Source organism: Chiloscyllium punctatum, chromosome 22 (assembly GCF_047496795.1).
Source record: "Chiloscyllium punctatum isolate Juve2018m chromosome 22, sChiPun1.3, whole genome shotgun sequence".
In the NCBI taxonomy this organism is placed as follows: domain Eukaryota; kingdom Metazoa; phylum Chordata; class Chondrichthyes; order Orectolobiformes; family Hemiscylliidae; genus Chiloscyllium; species Chiloscyllium punctatum.
Window position 1 is genome coordinate 86,473,612 of NC_092760.1, and position 20,610 is coordinate 86,494,221.

The following is a 20,610-nucleotide window of genomic DNA, read 5'->3' on the forward strand; positions in this document are numbered from 1 at the left end:
TCCTTTGATGCTGCCTGACCTGCTGCGCTTTTCCAGCAACACACTTTCAGCTCTGATCTCCAGCATCTGCAGTCCTCACTTTCTCAGTTTTTAAGTTGTAGATTATTGAAATTGCCTATTTGTACTGTTCTGATTCCTCTGCAAGAGACAAGAGCAGCAATTGTTTCTGGAATACTTTTATTGTCTGTGGGGGTTCCAAAGCAAGGCCAAGTGTAAATAACAGTTGTTGTGAGGAATAATATAATCAATTTTCCTTCTCGTGGACAGTGTCGGGCCCGTTAGCAGCAGATTTCAGGTAGATACTCTTTGTGCTTGACTAGTTTCTTTTGGGATTATGTTCGGCATGGACAATTTGAACCATAGTGTCTGTTTCCGTGCTGTCGGACTCTGACTCTATAATCAATGCTGAGATTGAAGGATGGCTAAAAAAGGCTCCACCATTTCAGACAGAGATGTGGAGCAATCCCCTCACTCACTCGCAGGGTGATGAACCTGTGGAATTCTCAGTTCTAGAGAACCGTGAACATTCAGTCATGGAGCAGCCTCAAGTTTGGGAATGACAGACTTTTTGAATAAAAGGAGATGGAATCAAGGGAGAGAGTGGAGTTGAAGTCAAAAATCAGGTAGGATCTTATTGATTGATAGAGAAGGTGCAACAGGTACATTGTCATACCCTGCTCCAATATCTTATACTCCTATTTTGAATTCTATAAAATATTCTGCATGAGATTTAAGTGCAAACTGTTTTTATAGTAATGTCAAAGGCTATTCCGACAGAGGACAGAACCTCATGGCTAATAGTCACTTTTAAAGTGTCGGGAAATACAGAGAGCGGTAACACAACAAGCAGACAGTCTACGAGCTGAGGGACACATGTTGACCAAGACATCTCCCCAGCTTTTCTTTAAGCAATGTGCTACAATCTTTACATTCACACATGATGGTGAATGGGGCATTGCTTCTGTATCAGACTCAGGGTGAACACAGGTAGGATGTACTCAATGACGGGGTCATGACGTAAGGATACAGGGTCGGTCATTGGAGGACTGAGATGAGACAAATGTCTTCACCAAGAGAGTGGGGAGACTGTAGAATTCTTTGCACAGAAAGCGGTAGAAGCCAAAACATTGAACATTATCAAGAGCGAGTTAAATATAGTTCTCAGGGCTAAAGGAACCAAGGGATATGGAGAGAAAGTGGGAACTGGGCACTGAGTTGAATGGTCTGTCGCAATCATGGCGAAATCGACGTTTCGGGCAAAAGCCCTTCATCAGGAATAAAATGGGCTTTTGCCCGAAACGTCGATTTCGCTGCTCGTTGGATGCTGCCTGAACTGCTGTGCTCTTCCAGCACCACTAATCCAGTATTTGGTTTTCAGCATCTGCAGTCATTGTTTTTACCTTGCAATCATGGCGAAGCAGGCTTAAAGGGCTGAATGGCCTCCTCCTGTTCCTATTTTCTATGCTTCTATGTTTCAAAAGAATCCACTTCTGACAGTTCAGCTTTTCCTCAGTACAAAGTATTGCTTTAGATCAAAACTCAAAGATTGTGCAATGGGATAGAACCATTAACCCGCTGACTCCGAGCAAGAATGAGACTAAATGAAGTCAAAACTCTCCAAATTTAATCATGATTAAGAACAACATGTTTAGCTTGGCTCTAATCATGGGAATGTTCATAACAGCATGGATCTAGAGCTTAGTGTACAAGTCTCATTCAATCCAGACACACAGTTTGTACAGATACCCAACCCGACCCTGCTTCATGGAAGGTACAAAATAAAAGATAAACAGTTCAATTTGAGGAGACTTCCATAGCAAGAGGGAAAATGCCCCTAGTTCCGGAGAACTATAGGGCTGCATGGTAACTTCAGCCAATTCAGGAGATGGTTAGCTCAGTTGGCTGGATGGCTGGTTTGTGATGCAAAGTGATGCTCACATTGTGAGTTCACTTCCTATTCCAGCAGAGTTAAAAATCACACACCACCAGGTTACAGTCCATTAGATTTAATTGGAAGCACACTAGCTTTCGGAGTGACGCTCCTTCATCAGGTGATAGTGGAGGGCTCGATCGTAACACAGAATTTATAGCAAAAATTTACAGTGTGATGTAACTGAAATTATACATTGAAAAATTGATTGTCTGTTAAGCTTTTCATCTGTTAGAATACAGTGATAGTTTCACTTCTTTCATGTGTAAATCACAAAATCTTTTTTTTAAAGTTGCATTCTCAGGTTAGCTGTTAACAATGGTGATAGCTAGACAATATGTTGAAGGTGTTGTGTTCTCTGTCTATGCCATGATGTTTAGATTGATTCTAATCTAAAAAGTGAGAAAACGGAGTTTTACATAAATTCATGCAGTTTTTGAGCAAAGTACAACGTAACCCTGAAAGTACAAATTCACCATACAAAATATATGTGTGCATGTGGGTCTTTGTCTCTGTGTGTGTGTCTGTCTGGGGTGGGAGTTGTGAGTGTGAGAAAGTGTGTGTGTGTGTGGTGAGTGCAGTGTCTTAAGTCTGCATGTGTGAGTGTGGGAGTGTGTGTCTATAAGGGTGTGTGTGGGTGTCTGTGCGCGCGTCTGTGTGTACTTGTGTCCATGTGTATGTGAGAGTGTGTATGTGTAGGAATGTCTGTGTGTGTGTGTGTGTGTGTAGTGCAATGGTGATTAACTGTAATGTGACATGAACCCAAGGTCCCGGTTGAGGCCCTCCCTATGGGTGCCGAACTTAGCTATCAGCCTCTGCTCGGCCACTTTCCTCTGCTGCCTGTCCTGAGGTCCACCTTGGAGGATGGTCACCCAAAGGTCAGAGGCTGAATGTCCTCGACCACTGAAGTGTTCCCCAACTGGGAGGGAACCCTCCTGTCTGTTGATTGTTGTGCGGTGCCCATTCATCTGTTGCCGTAGCCTTTGCTCGGTTTTCCCAATGTACCATGCCTCCGGGCATCCTTGCCTGCAATGTATAAGATAGACAACGTTGGCTGAGTCACATGAGTACCTGCCATGTACAAGGTGGGAGGTGTCCCCACATGTAATAGTGGTATCTATGTCCACAATCTGACACGTCTTGCAGCGTCCAACGTGACAAGGTTGGATGGAGTTGTCCTGAGAGCCGGGCAGTTTGCTATGAACAATGATCTGTTTGATGTTTGGCGGTTGTTTAAAGGAGAGTAGTGGAGGTGTGGGGAAGGTCTTGGTGAGGTGCTCATCCTCATTGATAATGTGTTGCAGGTCACGAAGAACATGGCATAATTTTTCAGCTCCTGGGAAGTACTGAACAACGAAGGGTACCCTGTCGGTTGCAGCCCGTGTCTGTCTCCTGAGGAGGTCATTACGGTTCCTTGCTGTGGCACGATGGAACTGGCGGTCGATGAGTTGAGCATCGTACCCAGTTCTTGTGAGGGCATCCCTGAGTACTTCCAGGTGTCCGTCACGTTCCTCCTCATCTGAGCAGATCTGGTATATGCGTAGGGCTTGTCCATAGGGAATGGCTGTTTTAATATGTTTTGGGTGGAAGCTGGAGAAGTGTAGCATTGTGAGGTTGTCTGTGGGTTTGCGGTAGAGTGTGGTGCTGTGGACTTCAACAGCCTCCTCATTTCCCCTTCCCCCACCTCATCCTAGTTTCAAACTTCCAGCTCAGTTACTGTCTCCTTGACTTGTCCGACCTGCCTATCTTCTTTTCCACCTATCCACTCCACCCTCTCCTCCTTGACCTATCACCTTCATCTCCTCCCCCACTCACCCATTGTACTCTATGCTACTCTCTCCCCACCCCCACCCTCCTCTAGCTTATCTCTCTATGCTTCAGGCTCACTGCCTTTATTCCTGATGAAGGGCTTTTGCCCGAAACGTCGATTTCGCTGCTCGTTGGATGCTGCCTGAACTGCTGTGCTCTTCCAGCACCACTAATCCAGTATTTGGTTTTCAGCATCTGCAGTCATTGTTTTTACACTGTGGTGCTGAGGTGTCCATCCTTGATGGAGACGCACGTGTCCAAGAATGAGACAGATAGTCGAGAGTAGTCCATGGTGAGTTTGATGGTGGGATGAAACTTGTTGATGTCACTGTGTAATTTTATCAGTGACTCCTCGCCATGGGTCCAGAGGAAGAAAATGTCATCAATGTACCTGGTGTACAATGTTGGTTGGAGATCCTGCATAGAGAAGAAGTCTTGTTCGAACCTGTGCATAAAAACGTTGGCATATTAGGGTGCAAATTTGGTCCCCATGGCTGTTCCGTGTGTCTGGATGAAGAACTGGCTGTCAAAGGTGAAGACGTTGTGATCGAGGATAAAGCAGATGAGTTGTAGGATGGTGCTTGGAGACTGGCAGTTGTTGGCGTTGAGTACTGAGGCTGTTGCCGCGATGCCATCATTTTGGGGGATGCTGGTGTAGAGTGCGGAAACGTCCATTGTGACGAGGAATGTTCCCGGTTCGACTGGTCCGTGGGTGCTGGGTTTCTGTAAGAAATATGTAGTGTCGTGACAGAAGCTGGAGATCCCCTATACAATAGCTTTCAAGATGCCTTCCACATAGCTGGAGAGATTCTCATATAGGGTCCCATTGCCCGACACGATGGGACGTCCCGGTGTGTTGGCTTTGTGTACCTTTGGAAGGCAGTAGGAGTCACCTACACGAGAAGTACGTGGGATGAGGGCATGTAGGGAACTCTGAAGGACTGGATCCAAAGTTCTGATCAGTGTGTTCAATTCACGGGTGTGTTCTTTGGTCGGATCAGCTGATAGTTGCCGGTAGGGTTCCTGGTTGTTCAGTTGTCGGTACACTTCCTTGCAGTAATCTGTTCGATTCTGAATGACAACGGCTCCTCCTTTATCTGCTGGTTTGATGACAATGTTGTGATTGGTTTTGAGAGCCTGGATGGCATTGCGTTGTGAACGGGTGATGTTTTACTCTACCTTGTGGGTACGGCTGATGAATCTGGCATTTATATATTTCCTGACAGTTTGAGCATACATGTCAAGCCCAGGGCAGCGGCCCTCCGGTGGGGTCCATGTTGACACCTTCTTTGGTCCCTCCTCTACAGATCCCTGTGATGACTGCTCCAGTTCATCATTGGGATCACTGCTGGCACCTTGAAAGATTCCCGGAGTCTCATTCGTCTGATGAACTCCTCTGTGTCTGCTGCCAGAACCAACGGGTCCATTTTGGTGGTGGGGCAGAACCTGAGACCCCTACTCAGGACTTCAATCTCTTCCGGTCGAAGGGTGTGGTCCGATAAGTTGACAATAGACTTCCCCAGAGTGATAATGTTGTCTACAGTGGTTCCAGGGCAGGCTTTGCTATTACTGATGAGAATGCTAAGTTTCTCCAGTTTTTTGTTCTTGGCGTGCACGTACATGGTGTAGTTTTGTCGCGTTGTCTGTTTGGCATATTCCAGCAGAGGTACCATAAAGGTCCTGCCTTCTGAGGTGTAGTGAGCCTTATGTTTAATGCATCACTAGGTGTCTCTGTCTGAGAGAGTAGCCCTTGGTATTCTGGGATATGGTAACGTTACTGTACAAATTCCCTAAAGAGAAGAAAGTCCCCTCCACAGGCATTTTACTGCCTGATAGCCTCTAAATCATGTTCATGCTGTTGAGAATGGCGATCAACTGTCCTCCACCCCGTACAGCCTACCATTTGTCACCATTAAATTCATTGATGTACATCACATTCCCATAATTTAAAAAGTGCCTTGCCATAATGATCAATAACAGCTTGCAGTTGGTTCCCCTCCGGATTCCCAACTCTTTCACTCCTCTCCCGTGCATTTGGACAAAGATCCAGTCGGATTTGATTTAGGTGATTGCATTCAGGTCTGAGCACTGCAACTCAGGAGGGAGGTACTGACAGAGACAGAGCTGTGCAGGATCACCAGATCAATATTAGGACCACAACAGGATTTGAGAATGAGTTGCATTGACAAGATTTGTATTCTCTTAAGGACAGAAGACGGAGGGATGAATGAAAAGATTTGATAAGGTGAATAGAGAAACAACTTCCTCTGGCGAGAGAGTGGAACACAAGGGACGTGAATGTTAAAGTTACTGCAGGGAATCTCATGGGAACAGCGGAACCCCCACACAAAGCTAAGACACTGAAACTAGAGTGGAAAAAAAAAGAGGAATGGGTGTATTTCTGATCTTCTTCATTTGTTCACAGGATGTGAAAATCATTGGCTGGGCCAACTTTTCTTGTTCAACGCTGGTTGCTCAAAAGGGCAGTATAGAGTCAACTATATTGCTGTAGATCTGGAGTTTCCAGGCCAGGACTTCACTCCTCTGATGGGTCTTTGTGAGCCAAATGGGTTTTTACAACAATTAACTGTAGTTGCATGGTCATGATTAAATTGCATTTGTATTGAATGCAAATTACATCACCTACCATAGGTATTGGCCCGACATCCCCAGAACATTAATCCTAGCATTCTGGACTAGTAGCCCAGTAACATTACCACTACATTTACCTCTTCGCCTCCAGGTCAGGAAACTTTAAGTCAAGAGCACAAGATAATAAAATTGTGGTAAATGGATGCAAGAGTCAGATCATGTTTAATCTCATTGAAAGGCAGAACAGGTTCGAGAGGCTGAATGGCCTCTTCATGTGCTCTGTCAAGCCTCTTGAGTTTCAAGAGGTTCAAATTCCATGGATAACATAGTCAAAGTTTTAATTAACAATTTAGAAAACATACTGTAGAACAATCAACATTAAGATGACAAAAGACAACTTTCTGTTTGATCGAGGAACCAGCAATTGTCAAGCCTGCATCACTGGGTCACCATTTGGTAGTGCGATAATTTATCACATTTTGTCACTTATTCTTCATTTGGGCTCTGAAGCCTTTTCTTAAAGCAGCTATTCATTGAATAGTTGACATTTTCAGAGAGCTCTGTACAATAGCCAGTCCATGTTTCTTCAAAATATGAACAGAGTTGGCTAAGTGCCAGTGAAGATAACTGGATTTGAAACTAACACATGGTTGTCTGTACCAACAAAAACAAAGCAAAGAAAGGTTAGCAGCACCTGGTAATACTTACAATTTTTTTTCAAATTTATCAACCTACATATATGTTGTACAATTTCACATCATAATGGATTCAAGTCAAGAATAGGGACTTACATTGAAGTGATTTCACAAAAGTCCACTATCTCGTGGGGTAGTTCAAGCAATTAATTTAGTCAGTGGCATAATGCTAATTTCTCTGGGCTCATCATCCAATGGGCCAGGCTAATGCTCTGAGAACACGGGTTCAAATCCCATTCTGGCAACTGGTGAAATTTAAATTCAATTCATAAAATTCTGAAATTGAAAGCGAGTGACAGTGACTATCATGAAACTACCATCAATTGTTGTAAAAAAATGCAAGGTCATCGATGCCTTTGGAAAAAAGGAAGAAATTGTTTGTTTTTACCTGGGCTGGCCTACACATGACTCCATACCCACAGAGGTGTGGCTGCCTCTTAACTGCCACCCTCATCAAGGACTATTAAGGATGGATAACAAAATGTTGTCCTTGTCAGTGCCACTCACATCCCATGATAAAATCAAAGACTGGGAATATGCCTAAGTGCATAAAGGAGAAAAAATGTGAATGATTTTTTATTGGCTGATGAAATCAGAGATACGAAGATTGTGTGGGGCTACACAGGATGTAAATAATCAGCTATGACCTTGAATGACAGAGCATGTTCGAGGGGCTGAATAACCTATCTCTGTTTCTGTGTTTCAACAGAAGTGACGAAGCACAATACCGTCCAAGGGAAAGCAGCCTACCAGACTGAAAATCTTTGACATTTACTCCCTCCCACATCAATGGACAGCATTGGGTACCATCTACAAGACACACAGCAACAACTCATCAAGACTCCTTCAACAATACCTTCCAAATCCATGACTCAGTCTAAAAAGGACAAGCCAGTGTTGGACTGGAGTGGACAAAGTCAGATGTCACTGGACACCAGGTTATAATCCAACAGGTTTATTTGAACCTGTCGAAGGAGCAGTGATCCAAAAGCTTGTGATTTAAAGTAAACCAGTTGGACCATAACCTGGTATCTTGTGACTTCTGCACTTAAAAAGGACATGGGCAACAAAAAAATGTGGGAATGCCACATACAAGTTCCTCTTCAAAACTCACAATTTGGAATTATTTTCACAGATACTTCACAGTTGCTAGGTAAAGGTCCTGAAGCTAATAGCACTGTGGATGTACCTGCACCATTGGACTGTTAGAAGTGTACCCACCCTTTAAAAGGGTGATATGTGCCGTATATACACCATGCTGTGACTCTGCCTGTGGGTCTGTAAGCCACTCACATAGAAAGTAGTTGGTTTTCTACGATGCGTGCTTCACAACCTGCAATGTGCTTCAAATAAAATAATACACATAGAATTAACCAATCCCTAATGATCAATCGCTTTCAGACTATTCTAATTACGGTTCAGGTGGCACGGTGGCTCAGTGGTTAGCACTGCTACCTCATAGTGCCAGGGACCTAGGTTCGAATCCAGTCTCAGGTGACTGTCTGTGTGGAGTATGCACATTCTCCCTGTGTCTGTGTGAATTTCCTCCGGGTGCTCCAGTTTCCTCCCACAATCCAAAAATGTTCAGGTTAGGTGGATTAGCCATGCTAAATTGCCCATAGTGTTCAGGGACGTGTAGGTTTAGTCAGGGATAAATGTAGAGTGATTTGGTAGGGGAATGGGTCTGCGTGGGTTACTCTTTGGAGGGGAAAGTGAGGGCTGGAGATCAGAGTCGAGAGTGTGGTGCTGGAAAAGCACAGCAGGTCAGGCAGCATCCAAGGAGCAGGAGAATCGACGTTGAAAGCATAAGCACTTCATCAGGAATTTTTACTCTTATCCTTTGGAGGTAAGTGCGGACTTGTTGGGCCGAATGGCCTGTTTCCACACTATAGGGATTCTGTGAATGCAAACAACCTCCTTATCAAAGGCAATTAGGAATGGGCAATAAATAGTTCCCGACATCCATGTCCACGTGAATAATTAAAGAAAATAAGAGAAAATGTGATGAACCCCACTCCAGAATTACTTTGTAGGTTAAGCAGTCATTCAATGATGCAAGCAGAAACTTGTAAGATTTGCAACCAGAATCACATCTTCCTCAGCAAGGCTGGTTGTCATGGACACACTGCCTCACAGCAGTGAAAAGCAAAAGCAGTATCCAAATGGCAAAGAGGGCAGAAACATGATTAATTCAAAAACTTTATAAATAGTGTTTCAGAGACTAAGTCAAGCTACCTGTTCAGTAGCAGCCGTATGTACCAACTACAAGATGTACTACACAAATTCTCCAAGGCTGTTTAGATCGCACCTTTCATACCCATGACCATCTAGAAGGACAAGGACATCAGATACATGAGAACACCAACATCTGCAAGTTCCCCTCCAAGCTACTCACCATCCTGACTTGGAAATGCATCACCATTCCTTTACAGTCACTGGGTATAAGATTAGATTAGGTTAGATTCCCTACAGTGTGGAAACAGGCCCTTCGGCCCAACCAGTCCACACTGACCATCCGAAGACTAACCCACCAGACCCAGTCCACTACCCCATATTTACCCCTGACTAATGCACCTAACACTATAGACAATTTAGCATGGCCAATTCACCTGACCTGCACATCTTTGGATTGTGGGAGGAAACCAGAGCACCCGGAGGAAACCCATGCAGACACAGGGAGAATGTGCAAACTCCACACAGACAGTTGCCCAAGGCTGGAATTGAACCTGGGACCCTGGTGCTGTGAGGCAGCAGTGCTAACCACTGTGCCACTGTGTCGCCCATAAATACCAGAGCTACCCTCTTAGCAGCATTATGGGTCTACCTACACAAAATTAAATGCAGCAATTGAAGACGACACCACCACCTTCTTGAGGGCAATTAGGGATGGGCAACAAATGCTGGTCCAGCCAGGGATGCCCACATCCCTTGAGTGTATTTTTGAAAAAGCTTTCTTTTGTTAGGGTGGCTCAATGGTTAGCACTGCTGCCTCACAGATACAGGCACCTGGGTTCAATTCCATCCTCAGGTGACTGTCTGTGTGGAGTTTCAACATTGTTCATATATCTGCATGAGTTTCCTCTGGGTGCTCCGGTTTCCTCCCACAGGCCAAAGATGTGTAGGTTAGGTAGTTTGGCCATGCTAAATTACCCATAATGTCCAAGGGATACGTAGGTTAGGTGGATTGGCCATGGGAAATGCAGGGTTACAGGGATGGGATGGGTGGAATGTTCTTCAGAGGATTGGTGTGGACTCTATGGGCTGAATGGCATGCTTCCACACTATAGGGATTCTTTGATTATTTACTTGCAACTGGTTTTTCAGTTTAGTTAAACAGCAATTTTGAAATGACTCAGACAGAACCAGCAGTCCTGTTGCACATTTCTACGATGCTCCTATTGTTAAGTCAGAGGTGCCACATCCAGATGGCTCACGCCCAGTTGCTGATGAAACAGCGCTGAGGTGCAAGATCAAACCAACATGCTTTCTCACCAACAGTAATCTTTAGCAGGAGTGTGCACACTTCCCACACTGCCTCCCCTAACTCATTAGCATTTTCTATTTTTGAGTGCACCAAGTTTATGAGAGACATGGGTAAGCAATTGCACAATACTGAAAACAAATAATTTCCCAACTGTCTCGCTGCTGCAAAACACAGGAAAATGTAATGACACCAGATAAATTGTTTCTGTTCCAGAACTCATTTCACAATTTCCAATTACATTAATTTGGATAATAATACTTCTGTTGATTATCCAAATGGTAAACAGAGTGTTAAACAGAGAGAACAGTCACAGGAATATTTGTAATAATTGCCATGAAATATTATGATGTGGAACAACCATAACTTTAATCAACTAGCTATCAAGAACTCAACAGGGTAATACTGGTATTTTAATACATCTTTGCTCTGTATTGTAATTGAAGTGTGTAAATAGACTGCAGAGTCCCACTGTAAGTTAGCTGTACGGCTCAAATAAATGATTATGGATCCTATTGCTTACCTTAAACAGCCCATGTCTACTGCTTCGTTGACCAAGCCATAAACCGATTCCTGGTTTGAGATTGGTCTGCGGAGGATCAATGATACGTTCATAAATCCTGTGGAAAAGAGGACATATATTTTGCTCAGTTTGAAAGTCGGCAAAAGATTCAAACTAAATACCTTATAACAATAGATGATTGAGTCATCAATATTCCACCTGAACAAATGAATGACAGGGCAAATGCTTCTTCTAGCATTTCAATTGTGGTGTTCAGTATAGGGGTGTCATCTTTTCAATCAATCCATCTTAAAACTCTGTATGTTTTTCACAACTATCATCCTTTACCCAGCCTGTAGGTGAGTAGATGATAGGATTCTTTCACAACTTTGAGACTTTCATCGGGTTAAAAACTTTTGAGTAAATCACTTCCACAGGTTTCAAGTGCCATCTCATTTCTTTCTAAATATGAAAGTAGAAAGCAACCTGAAGCCCTTTCCAAGCTGAAATATGTCTACCCTTCTTTATAAAAGAATATTGTCCTCATTCATCTTCAGCTGTCAGTTAAGAGACAGCAGAGCTAGGACCAAATCAAAAAAGCTAAACTAAACCAATATACTGCAGAAGCTGGAAATCTGAAATTGGAACAAAGAATGCTCGATATGCTTCATTGACACTCTATCCACCACCTCTAACTTTCACTCCCTCCATCACTGATGCATAGTGACAGCAATGTCACCAATAAGGTTCACTGCAGCAACTCACATCATCACTTGCAAGTTCCCCTCCAAGCCATTCACTATCCCGATTTGGAAATACAGGTATATCACTGCTCTTACAGTGTTACTCAAAATCCTGGAACTCTCTCCCCGCTACACCCTCAAGGACTATAGCTGTTCAAGAAGGCAGGTCACCACCATCTAATCCAGGACAATTAGGGATGGACAATAAATGTTGGCCCAGCCAGTAATGCCCACATCTCATGAATGAATAAAAATCAAACATTCTCATCAGGTCTGGCAGCAGCTTTGGTGTGATAAAGGAAAGTACAATTTCAGGTCAATAACCTTGCAATTGGAATAACCTCAAAATGATAATCCATTGCAGCTTTCCAGGACTTGAAGTTTCACTTTTAGGTTTGAAAAGAGAATTAAAATCAATGAAAAGGAAAATTATACTTTGCATCATTCTGATAAAAGCTTTCAAAAGTATATTTTGTTCAGTTGATTTGTAAAATGTAGGTATTGCTGGCAAAGCTAACATTTCCCATTTCATTGAATCCCTACAGTGTGGAAACAGGCCATTTGGCCCATTGAGTCCACACTGATTATCCAAAGAGCATCCCACCCAGACCCAACCCCTAACTCTCATTCCCCATGGTTAACACATTATGGTCAATTTATAATGGCCAATCCACATAACCTGCACATCTTTGCACTGTGGGAGCAAACTGGAGTACTTGGTGGAAACCCACGCAAACACAGAGAGAGTGTGCAAACTCCACACAGATAGTCACCCAAAGCTGGAATCAAACCTGGGTCTCTGATGCTGTGAAGCAGCAGTGTTAACCACTGAGCCATCTTGCCACCCTTGATTCAATGATTTGTGGTGGTGAGTGTCCTTTGTGAATGGTTTAAAAAAGATACACATTTATATAGCACCTTTCACAACTTCTGGATACCCCCAAATGCCTTTATGGTGCGGTCATGTTTGCAATACAGGAAACACTACAGTCAGTTTGTGGATGGAACCCTCCGACAAGCAGCAATGTGAGAAAGGATCAGTAAAAGAAAATAATAAACTGCACATGCTGTAAACCTGCAACATAAACAGAAATTGTTGGAGAAACTCAGCAGGTCTGGCAACATTTGTGGAGGGAAAGCAGAGATAACGTTGCGAGTTCAGAACACACTCTTATGGTGAATGGTCACCCGAAACGTTGATCCTGCTCTCTTTCCACAGAGGCTGCCAGACCTGTGGAGTTTCTCCGGGATTCTCTGTTCTTGTTTCAGATTTCCAGCACCCATGATCATTTCCTTTGATTGGAGCCATCTCGTTCACTAGTGTCCTTTAGGGAAGGAGATCTGTCATCCTTACCTAGTCTGGCCAACATGTGACTCCAAACCACAGCAAATGTGGTTGACTCCTACCTGCATTTTGGGTAATAAATTTTGTCCTAGCCAGCAACACCAACCCTCCCAAGAAAGAATAAAGGAAACCTTCATTGCATTTTAAAAGAATCTTGGGCTGAACCCTACCAGACCAAAGAACAAGAACTGGAAAGTGAATTGTGAATTAAGAAACAGGGATAGGCTATTCGATGATAGAATTATTTCTTCTTCAGTTAGGCCCAAATGGCAAAAATTGTTTCCATCACCAATGTTAATGGGAGTAGGGGGAGTACTCTGTGGACACTTGAACTAACACTTTTCACAGTTCCCTAGATACCGCAGTAGTCCCTCTGGATTGGAAAATTGCACATTTTACAGAAAGGATATTATTAAGATGGAGAAGTTTCAGAAGAGATTGACCAGGGTGTTGTGAGGAATGGAAGTTTTGAGTTATAAAGAAAGGCTGGATAGGATGGGACTTCTTTCACTGGAGTACAGGAGGTTAAGAGGTGACCTTATAGTTCTTTACAAAAACATAACGGGTATAGATAGGGTCTTTACCCTGGGATGGGGGATTGCAAGACCAGGAGGCATATTTTTAAGGTAAGAGGAGAAAGATTTACAAAAGACATGAGGAGTATTTCTTTTTACACAGAGGGTGGTTCACATGTGGAATGAACTTCCCGAGAAAGTGGTGGACATGGGTACAATTACAATGCTTAAAAGACACTTAGAAAAGTACATGAATAGGAATGGTTTGGAGGGATATTGGCCAGGAGCAGGCATGTGAGACTAGTTTAGTTTGGGATTATGCTTGGCATGGACTAGTTGGACTGAAGGGTCTATTCCTGTGCTGGAAGACTCGATGACTCTTTTTTTAAGAAAGGCAAAAGAAGAAAACCAGGGAACTACAGATCAGTTTGCCCAACACCTGTGGTGAGGAAACTGCTGGAGTCAATAATCAAGGATGGGGTAACAGAACACCTTACAAATTTTCAGTTAATCAGGGACAGGCAGCATGGATTCCATAAGACATCGGAGCAGAAATTAGACTATTTAATCCACTGAGTCTGCTCCACTATTCAATCATGGCTGTTAAGTTTCGCAATCCCATTCTCCCGTTTTCTCTCCAAAACCTTTGATTCCCTTTACAATCAAGAAATTATCTATATCTGTCTTAAATATACTCAATGATCTGGCCTTCACAGTCTTCTGTGGCAGTGAATTCCTAGATTCCCCACTCTCTGGCTGAAGAAGTTTCTCCTTATCTCCATTCTAAAAGGTCTTCCCTTTCCTCCTAAGGCTGTACCTTTGTATCCAAGTTTCTCCTACCAAAGGAAACATCTTCCCAACATCAACACTGTCCAGACTGTTCAGTATTCTGTAAGTTTTAACTAGATCCACCCTTATCCTTCTAAACTCCACTGAGTATAGGTCCTGAGTCTTCAACGTTCCTCATGTTTTAGCTTTTCATTCCTGGGACCACTCTCGCGAATCTCCTTTGAACCTTCTCCAGGGCCAGTGCATCCTTCCTGAGATGTGGGGCCCAAAACCACACAATATTCTGACCAGAGCCTTAAGGAACCTCAGAAGAACATCCCTGCTTTTATATTCAAGTCCTCTCAAAATATATGCCAATATTGCATTTGCCTTCCTAATTACTGACTCAATCTGTAAGTTTCCTTGAGAGAATCCTGGATGAGAACTTCCAAATCTCTTTACACTTCAGACTTCTGAATTTTCTTCTGAAAACTTCTGAAGACTTCTGAAAACAGTCCATACTTTTATTCTTCATGCCTGACAAAGGTCATTAATTTTTTTAAAGGTGTGTCCAAAAGATAGTGGACAGGGAAGTCTACAGATGTTGTAGATATGGATTCCACAATGCATTTGATAAAGTCCCACATAAGAGATTGAAAACTAAGGTAGAATCACACAGAATTGAAGGCAAATTAATGACATGGTTGAGTGGTAGGTGACAGTGCATAGGGATAATGGGTAAACACTCAAACCGGCCAAATGTGACCAAACGTGTCTCTCAGGGATCTGTGCTGAGTCCTCAACTATTCATACTATCTATTAATAACATGGCATAGAAAATCATATTTTCAAACTCAATGATGACACCAAGTTAGGCAGCACTGTAGACAAAGTGTAGATGATAGCATAGCATTACAAAGGGATACTGATCGACTGAATAAATGGGCAAAACTGTGGCAGATGGAGTTCAATGTAAACAAGTGTGAGGCTCTCTATTTTAGACCAAAAGAGAATAGACCAGGGTACTTTTGATAAGGCATGAGGTTAAATACAGTAGATATCCAAAGAGACTTGGGGGTTCAGCTGCATGAGTTTTTAAAACGTCACAAACAAATGCTGAATATAATCAAAAAAGCTAATGGGATGCTAGCCTTTATATCTCATAGACTGAAGTACAAAGAATGCAGAAGTTATGCTGCAGTTATACAAAGCCCTGGTTGGACACCATGGGAAGTTCTATGATCAGAGCTGGGTACCTTCGGAAGGAGATATTGGCCTTGGAGAGAGTGCAACATAGATTTACAGTGATGATACCCAGGCTTCAAGGTTGTGAGGAGCAATTACACAAATACGGCCTGGTTTCTGCAGAATTTAGAAGGTTAAAGGCTGGGACTTCAGCAGTGGAGAAGGAAAGGTCGGCCTCTCTCAGTTATCTTCCTTTATTTCTTATTTTGTTTTAAGGTAATGTGAATGGCACCTATGCAAGGGGACGGTACACACTTTTCACTGTACTTGAGATGAAATACACGTGACAATAAATGATTCAATTGAATTCGATCGGATTGAAGTCTTCCACATATTAACAGGAAACGACAGTGTAGATCACGATAAACGACAGTGTAGATCCATGGTTGAGGAGTCTAAAGTTAGTGGGCACTGTCCAACAATTCGGACGAGGCTCTTCAGGAGAGACGTTAGGAAACACTTCTACACACAAAGGGTGGAAGAGGTGTGGAACTCTTTTCCACAAACAGCAGTGGATGCTGAATCTGTTGTTAATTTTAAATCTGAGATAGATACATTATTTGTTCAGCAAAGGTATTAAGGGATATGGATTAGGGTGATGCTGGAAAAGCACAGTAGGTCAGGCAGCATCCGAGAAGCAGGAAAATCAATGTTTCAGGCAAAAGCCCTTCATCAGGAATGAGCTATGGGCCAAAGGCAGGTATATGGAGTTAGAGCACAGGTCAGCCATGATCTAAGGAAATGGTGGGACAGACTCAAGGCTGAATGTTCAGTTTCTATGTTCCTATAAATCATTACTTCAGTACGATGACAGCCTAGAGCTTTGTGCTGAAGTCTCTAGAATAGGTTAGGAAACCACAATCTCATGCCTCAAAGGGCAAGGTTATGCTACCAATTAAGCTCCAGCTCATATGGAATGGTGTAACCAAGTGGTCTGTTAGGCCTCTGAAGTGGCCATTAGGGTGAACGACAGCAGGGTGATACTAGAGTCCCAACTCCATTTGGTCATGTAAAGAAAGAATCAAAGCATTCAGGTAAATCAACTGAATCCTTTACATCAATCCCTCAAACTCATGATCATTTTACTGATACCAAAAAACTAAGCACAAATTCTCAAGATGGGACTTAATCCCCCAGCACGAGGTTTATTCATCTGGGACATTACATCACTAGCCCAGTGACATAGCTCCTACACTACATGCATTACTTATTACAGAGATTCCAGTTATTCTCAGTAAGCTTTGTAAGATACTGCTGAAGCCCATTGCTTGTGAAATTACCTTCACTGCTTTAATACTAAGGATAGATGGATTATACAAATTCTGTGTGGGACTGCAGTCCTCAGCTAAAGGCTTGTTCACAGTTCTTGGCATGAACATATGCCATTCTAATCCACAAGGCACAGCTAACTGTGCACAGCATTCATTGACACAAAGAATAAGAAAAAAAACAGAGACACTTGTAACCAAATGAACTCGACAGCAAGTTATACATTTTTCTTTCCAGAAGGGTTTAATCTTTTTTGTCCTTGAACTAAACCTTGAGGGGGGTTATTACATGGCAGGGGAGGGGCAAAAAGGGGTAGCTGGGACAGGAATCTGGGCTGGGGGTAAATATTCTTGTTCCTCTTGACCCACCAGAATGTTTTGAAAACATTTCTCTCATGTTCAAAATTGTCCTTCTCTTAATTTAGCTGCCAGGAAAGATTCTAGCAGTAGTTCCAGATTTGGGGCTTTCATCTTGATCATGAGAAATAATTCAAACTGCCAGGTACCTTTGTGATTCAATCTGTAAGTCCACAAAAGGTCAGACTACTTGAGTTATACCTACACTTTGTAACTTGTCTCCAACAAAGTGTCCACCTCATTGCACGATGGAGCAAGGAAGAGTTCTTCTGTTCACTGTCTTGGTGAAAAATTTGAAAGATCTTCCTCACACAAGCCACCTCTCCAATTATCATTGCATCATACAGTACAAAAGGTGGCTATACAGCCCACCCTATAGCTGGATGGACTATTAATTGTTCACATTCCCCATTGCTCTCACAAACGAGGATTGAGTCAAATTTGTTTGTTTGAAAAACAAAACCAGGTGAGCATGGAAAAGTTGAAACAAATAGAATATAATATCTACAACATTATCCTAAATAGATGTGCAAGAATTCTAAAATTTGATATAACTAACTGTTGCTGTAATGTGGCATCTTAACACGGGAAAATGAACCAAGAGCTGACACAAGCAAAATCAGTTAAAGTCAATGACAGGTCAAGAAAGGAGATATCAGAAAGGACAAACTAAAGCTTCCTCAGAAAGGGAGGTTTAAATAAAAAGCTTTAGAGGGCAGAGTCGAGTACATAGGCTTTAACCCCAAAAGGTTCCTTGCTCTGGATTCAGCCTGTTTTGTCAACTTCATGGCCAGAGGCAAGGAAGCTACAGGATCAATAGATCTATTCACAACCACAGTCTTGGGGAGTGATATCCTTTACTCAACAACTGAAAGAGATCTGAAATACAAATCAGTAACTGCTAGAGAAACTCAGCTAATCTGGCAACATCCATGGAGGAAGAGATAGAGTTTTCGTTTCAAGTCTAACCATTCCTCCTTGGACCTAAAGGGAGTTCTCCGGTTTTGCGTCATGGGGTAGTCAGTTCATGGACCTGTGTGTGTGGAAAATAGTGTAACAGGACCGGGGGCAAAAGGGCAGCTGGGAAAGCAGTCTGGGCTAGGAATAAGTATTCCTGTTCCTCTTGGTCCACAAACATTACTTTGAAGACATTTCTCTGATACACAAAAAACTGTCCTCATTGCCTACTTTAAGTCTTCAATGTGGGTAAAATCAGAAGTGAGCAGCCTCTTCCTAATGAGAGGTTCAATAAGAAAATAAGAACATAAGAAATTAAAGCAGGAGTAGGCCATTCAACCCCTCAAGCCTGCTCCGCTGTTTCATAGGATCAGGGCTGATCTCATCACGGCTTCAACTCCACATTCCTGCCACTCTGCATAACCCTTCAACCCACTACCCATTAAAAACCTGTCTATCTGTCTGTCTCCTTAAATTTATTCAGCGTCCCAATACTCACCATGCTCCAGGGAAGTAAACTCCACAGATTAACAATGCTTTGAGAGAGCTAATTCCTCCTTATTTGTTTTAAATCTGCTATCCCTGACCTAAAACAATGATCTCTCATTTGAGATTGACAAAGTAGACATACAGCAGATGTTTCTCCTTGTGGGGCAATCTCCTTCTGCATATTCTCTACCTCAATAGATCCCGTCGCCTTCTTCCAAACACTAACAAATACAAACCTAAACTATGACATAGCTCGCTACCAACTACTAGTCCTGACTGTGCAGATAACAGCAGTAAGAAGGTGGGTCAGGAATCCCCTATTTACCAAATTAGACTGATAAATAGACTCTCTAACTTCAAATCATGTTGATCTTACAAATGTTGATCTTGCTTCGCACACTTCCTGTGTAGTGTAACCTGTAAGCTTTGTACACACGGATGAAAAAAACCACCAATTCGACTGGGACAACACATCTATCCTGGGACAGGCTAAGCAAAGACATGCCAGAGAATTCCTAGAGGCCTGGCACTCCAATCGCAACACCATAAACAAACAAGTAGATCTAGATACCATCAACCCCTCAGAAAACGAGCAGGAAATGACATCACCACAAACCCCAGGAACCTCATCCAGGACAAACATAAATAGAAAGCAGGAGACAACAGTTTCACTTCACTTGGAGGTCGCCACTGATGATGCTACCTAGCCAGGTAATGAAACATCTGGATATCAAACCTACAACTCAGCGAGCAAAGCGACACCCCTGTAACCTTTGTCTAAGTACCCTTCAACCTCTATATCCTTGTTTGTTTTGGTCTATCTGTACTGCTCCCAAAACAAGGCTTTTCACTGTACTTAGGTACATGTGACTACAATAAATCAAATCAAAATCAAAATCTGACACAAGTCTAGCTCTCCTGATTTTATAAGTCAAGGTTCAGCCTATGGGATCTTGATAGTTGGAAGAAGTGTAGTCAACAGTGTTTGAAGGGACAGAGGAGAACAACAGAGCAGAGTTGAAGGATTGCAAAATTTCTGAGCAAGTTTTAGAGCAAGAGATAGTTTTAGTTAAAAAGAGTAGAAATTATCCCTTGCCCTCTCCACCCACTCCCAATATATTGGACTCCCACAGGGCATACCAGATATTGTAGAAAAGAGAGCGAGCTTACTATTCCAGGAGTGCTCCATTGAAGTTGCCACTACTATTGTCAGATCTCGGCTTGAATTCCCTTAACCTGTCACTTAAATGCGTAAATGGATGTGCCAAGGAGTCATTGCTGCAATCTTGCTACTTTATTCGGAATTATCTAGCCATTGCTCAGCACAACAGCTGCAATCAAAAATTCATCAGGCAGGGTGGGGAGGAGCACAAAGGGCACAGGACACTGAAATATCATCTTGTGCTACAACTTCTTCGACACTGAAGAGTTTAAATGGCAACAGATTTGTGACCTCAGGATAGTTCAAAGCACTTTACAGGAGTTTGGAATTGTGAGTCATTGATGTAGTACAGTCAAGGCACATGACAGGCCTGCAAACTTTCAAGAAACAGTAAAATAATATTCAAGGAATCTGTTTATCATGACTTTGATTGAGGGACAGTTCTTGGCCAGAAAACAGAAGTCCCTTCTTTTCTTCAAATATGATTGAAAAGATATGCATCAAATCTGTTGTAACACAATGATAAAAGACATTGTAGGTCATGGACATGGAAGGATAAAATGAAAAAAAAATGATAAATTGAGTGAAAGGGCAAAAATTGTGGACAAATGAATTTTATTGCAGACAAATGAGGCATTTTAACTCTAAAATGCACGGAATAGAATGCTTTGTCAATAATTAAATACGAGATACAATGGGGAGCTGAAGAGAAAATCAAGTATATGGACTATTGTGATGTTATGAACAGGTAC

At 42.6% G+C, this 20,610-nt stretch overlaps 1 protein-coding gene across 3 annotated transcripts in view; it reads right to left on the reverse strand.

Moving 5' to 3' along the window:
• Positions 1-20,610, reverse strand: part of LOC140493827 (protein kinase C-binding protein NELL1-like) — a 980,593-nt gene that overhangs the window by 909,771 nt on the left and 50,212 nt on the right. For all 3 annotated transcript variants that reach the window (XM_072592758.1, XM_072592757.1, XM_072592756.1), the window contains exon 5: positions 11,031-11,127. In XM_072592758.1, coding sequence (XP_072448859.1) covers positions 11,031-11,127 — 97 coding nt within the window. The remainder of the gene's footprint in view (positions 1-11,030; positions 11,128-20,610) is intronic.